We start from the raw sequence: 17,234 nt of genomic DNA, 5'->3' as shown, positions 1-17,234 counted from the left end.
TATAACATTGTTAATGTCAGTTCCTCATCTCCATTCTCACTGTTGCAGGAGTGACCTCTCTCTCCCTCGCTGATGAAAGAATGCTGGAAAGCATACAGCAAAGATTCACAAGGAAGAGCTTTAATTTCAATAGAGGCAGGATTGGATGGGGCTTCTTTGTCTATAGAACGTAGGAGTCTGAGAGGTAATTCAGAGAGGTTTTTAAAAGTAATGAGGGACATCAATCAATAGGGATGGGAGAGATTCCAGAGGATTGGAGGGTTGCGAATGTTGTTCCTTTATTCAAGAAAAGGAGTAGAGATAGACCAGGAAATTATAGACCAGTGAGTCTTACCTCAGTGGTTGCTAAGTTGATGGAGAAGATTCTGAGAGGCAGAATTTATGAACAATTGGAGAGGTATAGTATGATTAGGAATAGTCAGCACGGCTTTGTGTCATGGTCTGGTCCGTGAAGTCTGGACTCCGAGTCTTCTGGCTGTCCCTTGTTTCAGTTGGGCTTACTCACAGGCACCTGATTCTCATATTGGGGATGGAATATAAGTGACCTTGGGTTTGAGTGTGGGGGCTGGTTTGTCTTGTCAGTACCCCATCCTCACCTCAGTGGGGTAAGTCAGGCCATCTTTGCTGTTACCCTGTGGTTGGATCTGTCCCTTCCTGTCCTTGCCTCTGTTGGGTAAGCCAGGCTGCCTTTGCTGTTATCCTGAGGCTGGATTGTTCCCTTCCCTTCCCCTTCTTTCTGTAACCCTTGGCTGGAGCCTCGCCATCAAGTTCTACTGCCAGAGCAAGACCGGAGCCTTGCTGTGTCCAGATAAGGAAACATCTTTTGTTGTTTGGAACTGTATCTTTGTGTCCTCACCTTCACTAAGTAGGTCCAGCCGTTTGCCGCTAACTAGTGTTTTGAACTGTCTTGTCATGTTCAGCTTTCTGTGTATGAGTCCCGGCCCTACATCCTGTTCCCAAGGATGGGTCAGGGCTCTGTGTTCCACGTTCCCATCTCCCAAGACCAAGGCTCTATTTTCCACGTTCCCATCTCCCAAGACCAAGGCTCTGTGTTCCACGTTCCCATCTCCCAAGACCAAGGCTCTGTGTTCCGCGTTTCCGTCTCCCAAGACCAAGGCTCTGTGTTCCATGTTCCCATCTCCCAAGACCAAGGCTCTATTTTCCACGTTCCCGTCTCCCAAGACCAAGGCTCTGTGTTCCGCGTTCCCGTCTCCCAAGACCAAGGTTCTGTGTTCCACGTTCCCGTCTCCCAAGACCAAGGCTCTGTGTTCCGCGTTCCCGTCTCCCAAGACCAAGGTTCTGTGTTCCAGACTCCCTTGTCCAGGTTTGAGCTTCATGTCCTCATCCAGCCCAAGAGTCCCACGTCCAGCCCAGGAATTCTGTGTCCTGCCCCCACGTCCAGTCCTGTTGCCTTGCCATGTCTTGTCCTCGCCTAGATCTGGAGTCCAAGCCTGAGTCAAGACCCAGGTTCCGGCTCCCTGTCCAGTCTCTGGCTCAGAGTCCTTGTCCAGGTTCCAAGTTCCCTGTCCAGGTCTCGCTTTCCCAGTCTAATCCTATTCAAGGCCCTGTGTCCTAGTCTCGTCCAGGGCCTGTGTCTTGTCCAGTGTCGTTTCTTCTGCAATTCCCTTGCTTTCTTGACACACCTAGTCCTGTCCCTAGGACTTCAGAGTCTGTGTCTTGCATTTGGGTCCGCTCTCAAAGCCCACCTTATGACACTTTGTCAAGAGCAGGTTGTGCCTTATGAGCCTGACTGAATTTTTTTGAGGATGTGGCTAAACATATTGATGAAGGAAGAGCAGTAGATGTAGTGTATATGGATTTTAGCAAGGCATTTGATAAGGTTCCCCATGCAAGGCTTTTTGAGAAAGTAAGGAGGCATGGGAACCAAGGGGCCATTGTGTTGTGGATCGAAAACTGGCTTGCCCACAGAAGGCAAAGAGTGGTAGTAGACGGGTCAGATTCTTCATGGAGGTCGGTCACCAGTGGAGCGCCTCAGTGATCTGTTCTGGGACCCTTACTGTTTGTGATTTTTTAATTGACCTGGATGAGAAAGTGGAGGGATGGGTTAGTAAGTTTGCTAATGACACTAAGGTTGGGTGTGTTGTGAATAGTGTTGAGAGCTGTCAGAGGTTACAGTGGGACATTGATAGGATGCAAAACTGGGCTGAGAAGTGGCAGATGGAGTTCAACCCAGATAAGTGTGAAGTGGTTCATTTTGGTAGGTCAAATATGATGGCAGAATATAGTATTAATTGTAAGACTCTTGGCAGTGTGGAGGATCAGAGGGATCTTGGGGTCAGAGTCCACTGGACACTCAAAGCGGCTGTGCTGTTTGATTCAATGGTTAAGAAGGGGTATAGTGTATTGACCTTCATCAATCGTGGGATTGAATTTAGGAGCCAAGAGGTAATGTTGCAGCTATACAGGACCCTGGTCAGACCCCACTTGGAGTAAACACAAAGTATACCGCAGATGCTGTGGTCAAATCAACACAAACAAACAAGGTGGATGAACTCAGCAGGTCGGGCAGCATCTGTTGTAATGAGCAGTCAACGTTTCGGGCCATGACTTGGAGTACTGTGCTCAGTTTTGGTCACCTCGCTACAGGAAGGATGTAGAAGCCATAGAAAGGGTACAGAGGAGATTTACAAGGATTTTGCCTGGGGAGCATCTCTTATGAAGATAGGTTGAGTGAACTCGGCCTTTTCTCCTTGGAGCAACAGAGGATGAGAAGTGACCTGATAGAGGTGTATAAGATGTTGAGAGGCATTGATCGTGTGGATATTCAGAGGTTTCTTCCCAGGGCTGAAATGGTTGCCAAAAGAGGACACAGTTTTAAGGTGCTGGGGAGTAGGTACAGAGGAGATGTCAGGGGTAAGTTTTTTACTCCAAGTGGTGAGTGTGTGGAATGAGTTGCCGGCAAAGGTGGTGGAGGTGGATATGAAAGGGTCTTTTAAGAGACTTTTGCATAGGTACATGGAGCTTAGCAAAATAGAGGGCTATAGGTAAGACTAGTAATTTCTATGGTAGGGACTTGTTCGGCACAACCTTGTGGGCTGAAGGGCCTGTATTGTGCTGTGGATTTTCTATGTTTCTAATGACATAGATAAGGTGAAAGGTCAGAATCTTTTTTCCCAGCATCAGGGAATTTTAAGTCAAGGGCATAGATTTTAGGTGAGGGGCACAGAAAAGGTAGTGGACATATAGAATGACCTACCACAAGATATGGTAGAGGCAGGCAAATGGCATCATTTAAGACATCTCGAAAGGTAGTAGACAAGAAAGGTTAAGAGGAGATGGGTTGAACAGAGGCAACTGGGACTAGCTCAGGTAGGCAATTTGATCGGTATGGACAAGTGAAGTGACACAGAAATCTTTTCCGTGTTCTATGACTACACTACTCTGACTGTGCAATGGATATAGATATGTATATTGAGCAAGTGGGCAAAAGACTGATGAATGGAATTTAATGTGGGAAAGTATGGAAGTCGTGTGGTGTGGGAAATCAAAAAGCAGATATCTATCTAAATGGAAAGTGATTGCAAGTGATTGAACTGAAGAGGAATCGAGGTGTTCTGCTGCATGAACAACAAAATGCTAGCAGGCAAGTTGTGCAAAAGTCTTGGCATAATTTAAGGATTCTAGTTGTGGACATCACTGAATCGTGGCTGAAGGATGGTTGTAGTTGGGAGCTGAATGTCCAAGGTTACACATTGTATCAGAGGGATAGGACGGTAGGCGGAGGGGATGGTGTGGATCTGCTGGTAAAGAATGGCACCGAATGAGTAGAAAGATGTGACATAGGATTGGAAGATGTTGAATCCTTGTGGTTTGAGTAAAGAAACTGCAAGGATAAAAGGACCCTGATGGCAGTTATATACAGGCCTCTCAACAGTGGCTGGGAGGTAAACCACAGATTACAACAGGAAATAGAGAAGACATGTCAAAGGGATAAAGTTATGATAGTCATGGGAGAATTTAACATGCAGTTCGACTGGGAAAATCAAGTTGGTAATGGATCTCAAGAGAGTGAGTTTGTTGAATGCCTAAGAGATAGCTTTTTAGAGCAGTTTGTCATTGAGCCTATTAGGGGATCAGTGATACTGGATTAGGTGTTACGTAATGAACCAGAGGTGATTAGGAAGCTTAAGGTAAAAGAACCTTTAGGAACCAGCGATCAAAATATGATTGAGTTCAACTTGAAATTTGATGGGGAGAAAGTAGTCTGATGTAGCAATACTTCAGTGAAGGTTTGAGCAATGGTGTGTGTTTCTGGGGTAAATGAGGATGGTGCAAGGTGCATATGTATTCCAAAAATGAAGAAATACTCAAATGGCAAAATAGTACAATCATGGCTGACAAGGGAAGTCAAAGCCAATGTAAAAGCAAAAGAAAGGGCATACAACAATGCAAAACCTAGTGAGAAGATAGAGGATTGGGAAGTTTTTAAAATCCTACAGAGAGCAACTAAAAGAATCATTAGAAGGGAAAAGATGAAATTTTAAAGCAAGCTAGCAGATAATATTAGAGTGGATAATAAAAGCTTTTTCGAGTATATAAAAAAAAGAGATCAGAGTGGATATAGGACCATTAGAAAATGAGGCAGGAGAAATAATATCAGGGGACAAGGAGATAGGGCAGATGAACCAAATGAGTATTTGCATCGGTCTCACTGTGGAAGACACGAGCAGTGTGCCAGATGTTGTAGTGTGTGAAGGAAGAGAAGTGGGTGCAGTGACTATTACAAGGGGAAAAGGTGCTCAAAAAGCTGAAGGACCTAAAGGTACATAAGTCATCCGGACCAAATAAACTGCACCCTAGGGTTCTGAAAGAGGTAACATTAGACATTGTGGTGGCATGAACAATGACCTTTCAAAAACCATTGAGCTCTGGAATGGTGCCAGAGGAATGGAAAACAGCAAATGTCACTCCAATCTTTAAGAAAGGAGGAAGGCAGCAGAAAGGAAATTATAGACCAGTTAGCCTGACCTCAGGGGTCAGGAAGATGTTGGGGTCAATTGTTAAGGATGAGGTTATGGAGTACTTGATGACATGGGACAAGATAGGACAAAGTCAGCATGGTTTCTTTCAGGGAAACTCCTGCTTGATAAAGCTAATGGAATTCTTTGAGGAGATTACAAGTAGGAGAGATAAAGGGAATTCAGTTGATGTTGTATATTTGCACTTTCAGAAAGCCTTTGACAAGGTGCTACACATGAAGCTGCTAACCAAGTTAAGAGCCCATGGTATTAGAGGAAAGCTACTAACATGGTTGGAGCACTGGTTGATTGGAAGGAGGTAGTGACTGTGAATAAAAGGATTCTTGTCTGGTTGGCTGCCAGTGTCTAGTGGTGTTCTGCAGGGGTCAGTGTTGGAGCCACTTCTTTTTATGTTGTATATAAATGATTTATTTAATGAAATAGGTAGTTTTGTTGCCAAGTTTGCATATGATACAAGGATTGGTGGAAGAATTGTTGAGGAAACAGGTAGGATGCAGATGGACATAGACAGATTAGGAAAATAGGCAAGAAAGTGGCAAATGAAATATAATGTTGGAAAACACATGGTCATGCACTTTGGTAGTAGAACTAAATGTGCAGACTACTTTCCAAACAGGGAAAAAATCCAAAAATCTGAGATGCAAAGGGACTTGGGAGTACTTGTGCAGAACACCCTAAAGGATGACTTGCAGACTAAGTTGGTGGTGAGGAAGGCAAATGCAATGTTAGCATTCATTTTAAGAGGTCTAGATTCTGAGGTTTTATAAGGCACTGGTGAGGCCTCACTTTGAGTATTGTGAACAGTTTTGGACTTAGAAAAGCTATGCAGGCATTGGAGATAGTCCAGACGAGGTTCACAAGGATAAATCCAGGAACGAAAGGGTTATAATATGAGGAACATTTGATGGCTCTGGGTCTGTACTCACAGGAATTTAGAAGGATGAGGGGGTATCCCATTGAAACCTTCCAAATGGTGAGACCTAAACAGAATAGATGTGGGAAAAGGGATGTTTCCCATGGTGGGAGAGTCTAGGACAAGATGGCACAACTTCAGGATAGAGGGATGTCCTTTCAAAATAGAGATGCGGAGAAATTCCTTTACCCAGAGGGTGATGAATTTGTGGAATTTGTTGCCACATGCAGCTGTGCAGGCCAGGTCGTTGGGTGTATTTAAAGCAGAGTTTGATAGGTTCTTGACTGGACATGGCATCAAAGGTTACAGGGAGATGGCCGGGAAATGGGGTTGAGGAAGAGAAAAATAAAGGATCAGCCATGATCGAATGGTAGAGCAGACTGGATAGGTCAAATGACCTAATTTATGGTCCTGTCTTATGGTCTAGTCAGGCGCACTCAATTTCAAAACGTATAGAGAAATAGCACAATTTCCTATATTCTTAGGTTATGATTGCAAGAATGAGAGACGTTAGTTTTATGGGTAGCCAGAAAGTTGGGTTTGTTCTCTTTGGAATACTGATGGCTGCAAGGTGATCCTATGAAATCATTACGAGTTCAGGGAAAATAGATTGAGAGAACCAGGTCTTAGCATCAGAATGATCAGGAACTACAGGACATAGATTGAGGCTGAAAGACAAAAGAATCAATAGTGATACAATTTGTTTTCATGACCAGGGGAGTTGGAGTGGAAGATTCTATTAGAACATTCAGAAAGAAGTTGGATGAGTATCTGAAATAATTTTCAGGGCTATAAGGATGTGGAGTCTAACTGGATTGTTCATATATGGAGCCAGTATGGGTTGAATGTCTCTTTCCATGTTAAAAAACATTTGCAATTCCACAATTGTGTGCATTGTTTGGGTAATATTAAAGTCTTAAAATTATATCATTTTGGAAAAGATATAAAATGAAGAAGTGAAAGCGCTTTCAATTCATTATTTGTATTTAGCAAAGCTTTACCAAAGCCATTAATCAATGTACATTTTCTTACCTGTAAATGTGTTACATTCACCATTCCTTACAACTTGAGTGTTCAAAATCAAAATAACTTTATTCCAAATCTGAATATAAGTAATTGAATACTTAAATCTAGTCAATCTTATCATGTATCTGTCTCTCTTGCATACAAAATACACTGTTATTTAAGATGAAAGAAGAGAAAGAGAAAAATCAAAAGGCCCGCAACATAATTAAAAGTCAAAAGTGCACAGGTTGGAGCTCAAACCTTCCAAAAGCTGAAGTGTCTGATGTACTCATGGCACCAACTCCTATTCACCGATCACTGGTAGGATTTCCCCTCTCAGATTCCATCGAATCACGATTTTCATTGGAATGAATCCTACGGCTGGTTCTCTCGAGCTTCTCTCTCCATCTCTCGCCAAAAAGACCTCACCCACCCCAGTGTCCATCAGAAAACATCTTTGCCCAGCATTCTCTAGAACCTTCTCCCAATTCCACCATCATGATTGGATACATGATCATCACAACCCCTTAATGATAACCCAAACACTACCAGCAGAACACACTGCTTCTACAGAAAACTGTTTCAACATTACAAAAACCTACATTAGCATTAAAATCTTAACCAGGGTGTTACACTTTAGTTAACATTGTATGCAGTATCATAAAGTGTCATCAGTAGTAATAATTTATTATATTATCTGAAGAGAGATAAAACTATAAATGAAAAAAACACATTTATACCCTGTCACCGTGGCTCTGCTAGTTGACTGTCTAACTCATAGTGCCAGCAACCAGATTCATTTCTGATTTTGGATGCTCGGTTACTGGAGTTTCCATGTTCTCCGTGATCATGTGGGTATCTTCTGGGTGCTCCCACATAGTTCCCCCCAACATTTCAAATGATGTGTGTGATAGTAGGTTAACTGGCCATTGTAAATTGCCCCTAGTGTGAGTTGTTGGTAAGGGGAAGGCGTTTAAAGAAAATTTAGGGAAAATAAAACATAGGATTAATGTAAAGTGGAATGGTCTGAACTCATTGGGTCAAAAGGCCTCTTTCAACACAAAATATTGACAGAATTACCACAGAGGAGGCTGGATTCCGTGATGTGCTAAGCTACATCCAAAACTCTCAGCAGTTTCTTACAGTCACATGCAGAGCTGTTATTCATCCAGATAGAATATTTTCTATGTTGCATCAATAATAGTTGGTAAGTAAGTTTTTTGCTTCTCCATCACAAAATAAGAGTTTTTGTTTCAAGTTTATCAATTTCTTACATTTTCACAGCTACCAGCGTGCAGCTTCACAATGCCTTTCGCGTGAAGCTGCATTAGTTTGTAGAACTCAGCAGGCATTTTGTGAGCTTTTGATGGCAACTGGTTGTCGTAGTAATGATGGAAGAATTTGTTTCCATTCATGTCCTTGGTGAAGGGCCAAAATCCATACAACCAAACTTCTTCACACATGTCTATCGCTGCACTTATTATTAACAAACCGCTAGAAAGAACATTCTCATTTAAATTTTCACCTTTCCAGAATTTACTGACGGAATTCATATATGAAGGATTTAAAAACACCGCCTGGTGTTTCATTCCAAAATCTTGCAGAGTGTATAAAACTTTAAATGAAATTGAAGTACAGAATGAATGAGAAAATGCAGGCAATAGAATAAATGCATCTTCATATGCAGATATATGGTCCATAAATGGTTTTCTTCTTAAATTAAGATTTTTAAACCTGTAATTTAAATAATACAGTTTACATTAAGGCCATGAAGTTCAAGGAAATGATCAATCTCTCAAAATATTTTTTGTAAGTGATCAGGAGAACCTGTAAGTAAAGTCAAATTATCAATCATATGCAGATGAACTAACATTCAAAACTACAATTCTACATTCTATTTACCAGATATGTAATTATGATATGTAATACATAGAATATCACAGGAACATGCATTTTGGCCCATGATGTGCTAAACACATTACTCTAGTAATAAAATGCCTAACTACGCTAATCGGTTCTGCCTACACAATGTCCATATCCCTCCATTCTATATACATTCAAGTGACTATCAAGTACCCTCTTAAATACCTCCATCATATTTGTCTCCATTGACCACCCCTAACAATGTACTCCAGGCACACTCCAGTCTCTTTGAAAAAGATTTGCCCCACACAACTCCTTTGAACTATTCACTCTCGTCTAAAATGCATGACTGCTAGTATTAGACATTTTGACCTCAGGAAAATGATACCAGCTGTCCACTTTATCTATGTCATTTATAATTTTAATAATCTCTCCTCAGCCTTTGCCACGCCAGAGAAAACAACCCAAGTTTAATGTCTTCACTATTCATGCAAGGCCCATTTCTGCCCTTATTGCCTCAAATTGGAGCTTTGCATGTGACTTCAGGTGTTGGATAAACTGACGAGCATATTGCACTGCATTGTTACTTTTCTAACAGTGGGTGTTGCTTCCTGCAAGCAGCTGGAGATATATTCCTTCAATGGTCACCCCTCTGGTAGTACTCCATTAGTGGAGGTGGTGATCTGGCAATAACTAGCTATTCAGAGAGGTCAAGGATCATAGGCACATCAGTGAGTGCTGGTGTTTCAGAGGCATTACATCCTGTCTGGACATCTGTGGTGAGTAAAATTTCCAAAAGCTCTGGTTTTCACATTAGCCTCTGATTCGTGTCACATTCTGTATTAAAGCCTCTGGCTGTGACTCTTGTGCTCTACACTCTCCCTAGAGATCAAAGTCGTGTTGCCAGCCATATTAACTCCACTTTCCATTCCCACACTGATGTCCATAAATACCACATTAAGTCAGAAGCAAACTGGAAAATCACCATCTCATATTCTGTCTTGTTGCTCTGCAACATGAAAGCATCAAAAACAATTTTTCTAACCTCCAGTAACCCCATCCCCATCTTTTGTTTTCTCTGATCTCTCTGCCCTCTTTACTACCCCTCTAATCTCCCCCACCTTCACAACCTGCCTACAGCTCCTACAACTCCCCTGCAACTACCAGAAGTTCAGAAATTGATGTTCATGCCATCAGGTTAAAGACAACCCAGATGGAATATACGGTGTTATTCCTCCAATCTGAGTGTGGCCTCATCGCAGCAGTGGAGGAGGCCAACGACTGACATGCTGTATAGCCTCTAACTTGATTGAATGAACATCGATTTCTCAAACTTCCGGTAATATGTCAGGTTTCACCTATCACCTACCACCTTGTATTTCTTCCTCCCCTCCCCTCACTTTATTACTCTGACTTCCCATCTTTTTTACAATCCTGATAAAGGACCTCAGCCTGAAACGTCGACTGTTTGCTCTTTTTCTTCCAGCATTTTGTGTGCGTTGTGCGGATTTCCAGCATCTGCAGATTTTCTCATGTTTGTCCACCCATCACACACCTGCTTGTGCCCACAATTCATTCAATCATGGGCTGATCCAATTCTTCCAGCCATCTCCACTCCCCTGCCTTCTCCCTATACCCATTGATGCTCTGGCTAATCAATAACCTATCTATCTCTGCCTGAAATACACCCAATGACTTGGCCTCCACAGCCGCTTGTGGCAACAAATTCCAGATTTACCACTCTCAGACTAAAGTAATTTCTACACATTTCTGTTCTAAATGGACATCCTTCAATCCCGAAGTTGTCTTCTAGTCCTGGACTCCCGTACCATGGGGAAATAACTTTGCCTTATCTAAATTGTCCAGTCCTTTTAACATTCAGAATGTTTCGACGAGATCCCCCTTCATTCTCATGAACTCCAGGGAATACAGCCCAAGAGCAACCAGATGTTCCGCATACAGTAACCCTTTCATTCCTGGAATCACTCTTGTGAGACTTTCCTAAAATAAGGAGCCCAAAACTGCACACAATAAGTGGGGTCTCAGGAGTGCCTTATAGAGCCTGTAGCCGGTGAACGGCTGCGTCTCCTGGTGCAGGGGAACAGAGGGGGAGCCGGTGCTGCCGCACTTGGCCTGAACAGCGTGCAAGCTGAGGCTGGCATGCGTGTCCAGCCGAAGCCGCCTGCTCTTGGGCCGTAAGCAGCTCAGCTCCAGCACAGCACGGCCCTCCGGCCACCGCGGACTGACGTCAGCTCACAGCTCTCAGTGCAGGTGCTGCACACAGAAGCTCTGAAACCTGGAGGCGGTGGCCGTGTCCGTCGTTCGAGCTGAGTAAACCTCGCTGCAACCTAGAACATGCTATCCAGTTTAGGTTATGTGCAATCAGAACCGAATAATTAACAATCTTGGTGTGTGTGGTATTTTGTGGAAGAGAAATCCAATGATAGAATTCTGCATTAAGATTAAAATTTGAAACATTAGAAACAGAAACTGAGGGTCTCGAATCTCAGATAAGGAAATAGCAAAGGTACGAGGTATAAGAGTTGACAAATTAGGAAAATTTATTATTAGGTTTTTAATTAATTAGGTTATTTATTTATTAGGTTATTAATTTATTATTACCAGATGCATCGAGATGCAACTCCTAAGGGACAGTGTTGGGGAACTGGAGATGCAGCTTGATGACCTTCGTCTGGTCAAGGAGAGTGAGGAGGTGATAGAGAGGAATTACAGGCAGGTGGTTACTCTGGGGCCACAGGGGACAGAGAAATGGGTCACAGTCAGGAGAGGGAAGGGGAAGAGTCAGGTACTAGAGAATACCCCTGTGGCTGTACCCCTTGACAATAAGTACTCCTGTTTGAGTACTGTTGGGGGGGACAGCCTACCTGGGGGAAGCGACAGTGGCCGTGCCTCTGGCACAGAGTCTGGCCTTACGGCTCAGAAGGGTAGGGAAAGAAAGAGGAAAGCAGTAGTGATAGGGGACTCTATAGTCAGGGGTTCAGACAGGTGATTTTGTGGATGCAGGAAAAAAAACTCAGATGGTAGTTTGCCAGGGTCCGGGATGTTTCTGATCGCGTCCAAGGTATCCTGCGGTGGGAGGGAGAACAGCAGAGGTTGTGGTACATATTGGTACCAATGGCATGGGTAGGAAAAGGGAAGAGGTCCTGAAAGAAGACTACAGGGAGTTAGGAAGGAAGTTGAAAAGCAGGACCTCAAAGGTAGTAATCTCGGGATCATTGCCTGTGCCACACGTCAGTGAGAATAGGAATAGAATGAGGTGAAGGATCAATGTGTGGCTGAGGGATTGGAGCAGGGGGCAGGGATTCAGATTCCTGGATAATTGGGACCTCTTTTGGGGCGGGTGTGACCTGGACAACAAGGACGGGTTGCACCTGAATCCTAGGGGGACCAATATCCTGGCGGGCAAGTTTGATAGAGCTGTTGGGGAGGGTTTAAACTAGTTTGGCAGGGGGGTGGGAATCAGAATGTGAGTGCAGCGATTAAGGTAGAAGGGCAAGGGCATGATGCTAAGAGTTCTGAGTTGATGAGGAAGGACAGGCAGGGGACAGAACATAATTGTAGCCAGTTAAAGGGGTTGAAATGTATCTATTTCAATGCTATCCCCTTCTCGCAATTCCTCCGTCTCTGCCACATCTGTTCTCAGGATGAGGCTTTTCATTCCAGGACGAATGAGATGTCTTCCTTTTTTAAACAAAAGGGCTTCCCTTGTTCCACCATCATCTCTTCTCTCAAATGCATCTTTCCCATTTCCCGCACATCTGCCCTCACCCCATCAACCTGCCACCCCATTCAGGATAGGGTTCCCCTTGTCCTCACCTACTACCCCACCAGCCTCTGGGTCCAACGTATAATTCTCCATAACTTCCACCTCCAACAGGATCCCACCACCAAGCACATCTTCCCCTCGCCCCTCTTTCTGCTTTCCACAGGGATCGCTCCCTGCACGGCTCCCTTGTCCATTCGTCCCTCCCATCCCTTCCCACCGATCTCCCTCCTGGCACTTATCCTTGTAAGCAGAACAAGTGCTACACCTGCCCTTACAATTCCTCCCTCACCACCTTTCAGGGCCCCAGACAGTCCTTCCAGGTGAGGTGACACTTCACCTGTGAGTCGGCTGGTGTGGTATACTGCGTCCGGTGCTCCTGGTGTGGCCTTTTATATATTGGTGAGACCCGACGCAGATTTGGGGACCGTTTTACTGAACACCTACGCTCGGTCTGCCAGAAAAAGCAGGATCTCCCAGTGGCCACACATTTTATTTCCACGTTCCATTCCCATTCTGATATGTCTATCCTTGGCCTCCTCTACTGTAAAGATGAAGAAGCCACATTCAGGTTGAAGGAACAACACCTTGTATACCAGCTGGGTAGCCTCCAACCTGATGGCATGAACATTGACTTCTCTAACTTCCATTAATACCCCTCCTCCCCTTCTTACCCCATCCCTGGTATGTTTAGTTTTCTTTCCCCCCTTCTCTTTTTTTCTCTCTCTGCCCATCACTCTGCTTGTTCTCCATCTCCCTCTGGTGCTCCCCTCCACCTTTCTTTCTCCCTAGGCCTCCCGTCCCATGATCCTTTCCCTTCTCCACCTCTGTATCCCTTTTGCCAATCACCCTTCCAGCTCTCAACTTCACTCCACCCCCTGCGGTTTTCTCCTATCATTTTGCATTTCCCCCTCCCCTCCTACTTTCAAATCTCTTACTATCTTTCCTTTCAGTTAGTCCTGATGAAGGGTCTCGGCCCGAAACGTCGACAGTGCTTCTTCCTATAAATGCTGCCTGGGCTGCTGCGTTCCACCAGCTTTTTGTGTGTTGCTCTACCCACTGGCTGCTAGCCCTTGCACCATCCCTTCCCTTCATACTATAATGCTGGCTAGCTCCCCTCTCTCTTCCAGTCCATATGAAGACGACTGATCCAAAACATTGATTGTTTGTTTCTCTCCACAGGCCACTGAGTTGCTCCAGTATTTTACATGTTGCTAAAGGTTCAGATTAATTTATTGTCATGTACACCTAGAAGCAATGAAATTCCTTGCTTGCATGAACTCATCAAATTACTAGAGAAGACAATGATAAAGAAACAAAATAGAAAGAAAAATTCCTGAAAATATGGGGACTGGCTACAACATACATCTGTTTTCAATACACAGCTTCCCTCTTCCATCTTTGATACATTTCTCTTTATCTTTGTTTTCAGTAGCTAAATAAATAATTACCTATTTATAATGATAGTTGGATTGGAAGTAACAACATCTGTTTTAGTACCCACATCTTCCTTATAATCAACAAGAGGAGGCAGATTACACCTGCAAGCAAATACATAATATTGCATAATTTAAACTTGCCACTTGTATGTACATCATGAAAAACAACAATTTAATGGGAAAAAATAAAATAAGCATAAATTTTTTATCAGACTAGCTAAGACGACAGATGTGATAGATTGTAATTTAAATTATTTAACAATAAAGGACTCAAATTTTGTAATGAAATCATCATTAACACCATATCAATCATTGAATTGGCAATAGGCCTTAAAAAATTCTAGTCAGAGGTGATTTTCAAACCAAATGATTATCTCCAGTAGGCCAACGTTTCTGAAGCAAATGAAACCCATATTCTGATTCATACCTGAATACAAAGTTAGCCCGATCTATTTCTGTTCCACAACTGCTGTTTGCCAAAATTCCAGCATTTCCAACAACAGAGCAGTGCTTAAGCTTTTTAAATGGCACTGTCTAAACAAAATCAGTGACATAGAATTAGAATCTCTTACAATTCTATCATTTCTTAAATTCTGCAGAAAATTGAATTTGCATTATCAATCTCATGGGATTATTTTACAGTATATTTAAAGGAGAAAATACCAGGGTGAGGATGTAGGAAAATGTCAATTATCCTCATTATGTTTTAAAACTCCTTTCAGAGGAAAAAAAACAAGACAAAAAAAATCTACAAATTATCTGAATGTAGCTTAAAATAATTGTATTTGAAACAAGTTTTGTAGGTTGTTAACGATGTCCTTGTATTCAATGCTGTGAGATCAGAGTTGCTGCAGTGAAGCAGTCCTTACAATTAAAATACTTAACTTAGACAGTGAAGTGTTCTTTTCTACAAGTGGATAATGAGTTTTTAAAGTGTGATCCAAGTCATACATGTACTGCGGAGATGGGAATTTCACAGGATAATTATATAATACATTGAATTTATTGCACGCTACTACAGATGGGAAGTGAATAAAATGTGTGCAATGGATTCAATTGTGGCTTCAGCTGCAACTCCAACCAGAGCACTTTTCCCCTCTGACAACAGGGAGATATCTACACACTTACCCAATGGATTACATACTTAAAAATTATCAAATAAGAAAGAGTGAAAGTGAAGTGGAAGGAATCAGTAAGATCTACTACAAGTATATAAAATAGAATAATGATTTTGGATACACATATACAGAAGTATACAAAAACATAACCGCTCAGATCGTGAGTGGTATTATTAATGGGAAATAATTTAGTATTACCGTAGATGCCGGATTATAAGCCGCTACTTTTTTCCCACATTTTGAACAGCTTTGAACACTGCGGCTTTTACTACGGTGCGGCTAATACATGTTTTTTTTTCATGCCGCCAAAAACATTTTGCCTCGTAACAGTAGACCAATAAAATTGATGAGTAGTTCACAGAGGTCCAATGAAATTGTATGATAAATCAAGCGCACTTTCACAATTAAATTATTGTAAATCAGTCATTTGTACTCACCCTCATCAACATGGAAAACACTCGAAGAAAAGCATTGTGCTGCCTTTATGGCAGTTACTTAGTTTATAATATTTTCGCTTAGTAATTCATTTGTTAGTATTTTCTAGTTAAAGTTAGAAGTGTTTTAACTATATTTGTTTTCTGTACTACATCCCGGGATGCTATGACGTCACATCCGGTTTTGCCGCATCTTGTAGGAAAATGCCGGTTTGCGATAAACGGAAAGTTGGGGGGCGAGCGGCATTAGACCCGAGCGAAAACGCTGCTTTTAAGTTAAAGGCAATCAATAACTTTTCCTGGTAGGCTGCAGTATATATATTTTTTTACCAGTCGTTAGGAGATATTGGAATGTTGTTCGTGCACTGTTCAGTAAAAAAGTATACGCAACGTAATTTGTGTGTTACCGATACGTATGTATTTTAAAAGTAGCCATGTTACAGACACGGTTCGAAAAAAAGCATTTGCAATATGTATTTGTTTATGTTACCATACGGATTTAATTAAAAGTTAAAAAATCCTCACGTGTAATATCTTTCTGTGTAAATATCTCATATTGCAACGTGGGACACCTGCGGCCTAAAATCCGGTGTGGCCTAAAATCCGGTGCGGTTTGTACAAGTACAAAATTGATTTTCTTTCTAAAATTAGAGCCTGCGGCTTTTAATCAGGTGCGCTCTGTAGTACGGAATCTACGGTAGTATATTATATTTAGTGTTAAACTAAATTGCTCCAGAGTAAACATTGAATGACAGAATTCTTTGTACTTTCTTATCCAGAACCCCTTTCTGATATAACTCCTACAGCTTTCCAAGGGGACAAAGCACATTAATTCCTTTCCTACACTCATGGCTGACATGCCCTTCCATATTTGGGAATCAGTGTGCATCTTCCTATAACTAATTTTGTGTAGGATTCGACTCTCATTCCGCAACACTAGAGAGGAGGAGAAAATTCACTGAATGAAGCAATGGGGTTGAACAATAGAGAAGGCAAAAGGTTTCTATCACAGCTTTTCATTTCATGTCCCTGTCCCGCATTTCCTATCAACTGTGGAACAGGTAGCTGCAGATGGTTTAAATACTTATTCATTCACAGAATGAGGGTGTGTTCCTCTGGTTAGCATTTACCATGGGTCATGTTAATCAGCTCTTTAGAATTGCACTTCAAAAGGCAAATAATAACCAGTGTAAAGCAATTTAACAGGAATTTAACAGGAATTTAACAGGAATTTAACTCCTTATGAAAGGCAATGCTTGGTTCAATAACACAATAAAAGTCAGTAAGTATTGTGTTAATAATTATTAAATAATAACGGTCATTACTAATAACCGTTGGTCTTTTTTCTCACCGTCTCGTGGCACTAGACAGGGATGTCCATTAAGTCCGTTATTATTTAATCTTGTATTGGAGCCTTTAGCTATAACATTACGTGAAGCTAAAAATATTCATGGTATCTCTATGAATGGAACCATAAGATTTCTCTTTATGCAGATGATCTTTTGGTTTTTATTTCAAATCTTGAAGAATCAATTCCTAATCTTTTGGAAACACTTAAAGATTTTGGTAAATTTTCAGGATATAAACTTAACCTGAATAAAAGTGAATTGTTCCCATTAATTGTTCATGCTTGTACATATAATGATATTCCTTTTAGAATTGTTAATACATTTAGGTA

General features: G+C 42.0%; 1 protein-coding gene across 2 annotated transcripts in view; it reads right to left on the bottom strand.

Moving 5' to 3' along the window:
* Window positions 1-6,984: 6,984 nt before the first annotated feature.
* The window catches only part of LOC140731472 (alpha-2,8-sialyltransferase 8F-like), a 66,277-nt gene continuing 56,027 nt past the window's right edge, over window positions 6,985-17,234 (bottom strand). For both annotated transcript variants that reach the window (XM_073052956.1, XM_073052955.1), the window contains exons 5-7: window positions 14,432-14,538; window positions 14,017-14,106; window positions 6,985-8,652 (exon numbers count right to left, since the gene is read on the bottom strand). In XM_073052956.1, coding sequence (XP_072909057.1) covers window positions 8,181-8,652; window positions 14,017-14,106; window positions 14,432-14,538 — 669 coding nt within the window. In that variant the 3' untranslated portion in view covers window positions 6,985-8,180. The remainder of the gene's footprint in view (window positions 8,653-14,016; window positions 14,107-14,431; window positions 14,539-17,234) is intronic.

This window comes from Hemitrygon akajei, chromosome 8, assembly GCF_048418815.1.
Source record: "Hemitrygon akajei chromosome 8, sHemAka1.3, whole genome shotgun sequence".
Lineage (NCBI taxonomy): Eukaryota > Metazoa > Chordata > Chondrichthyes > Myliobatiformes > Dasyatidae > Hemitrygon > Hemitrygon akajei.
Note: the sequence above shows the minus strand (reverse complement) of the source record. Positions and strands in the feature narration are given on the sequence as shown.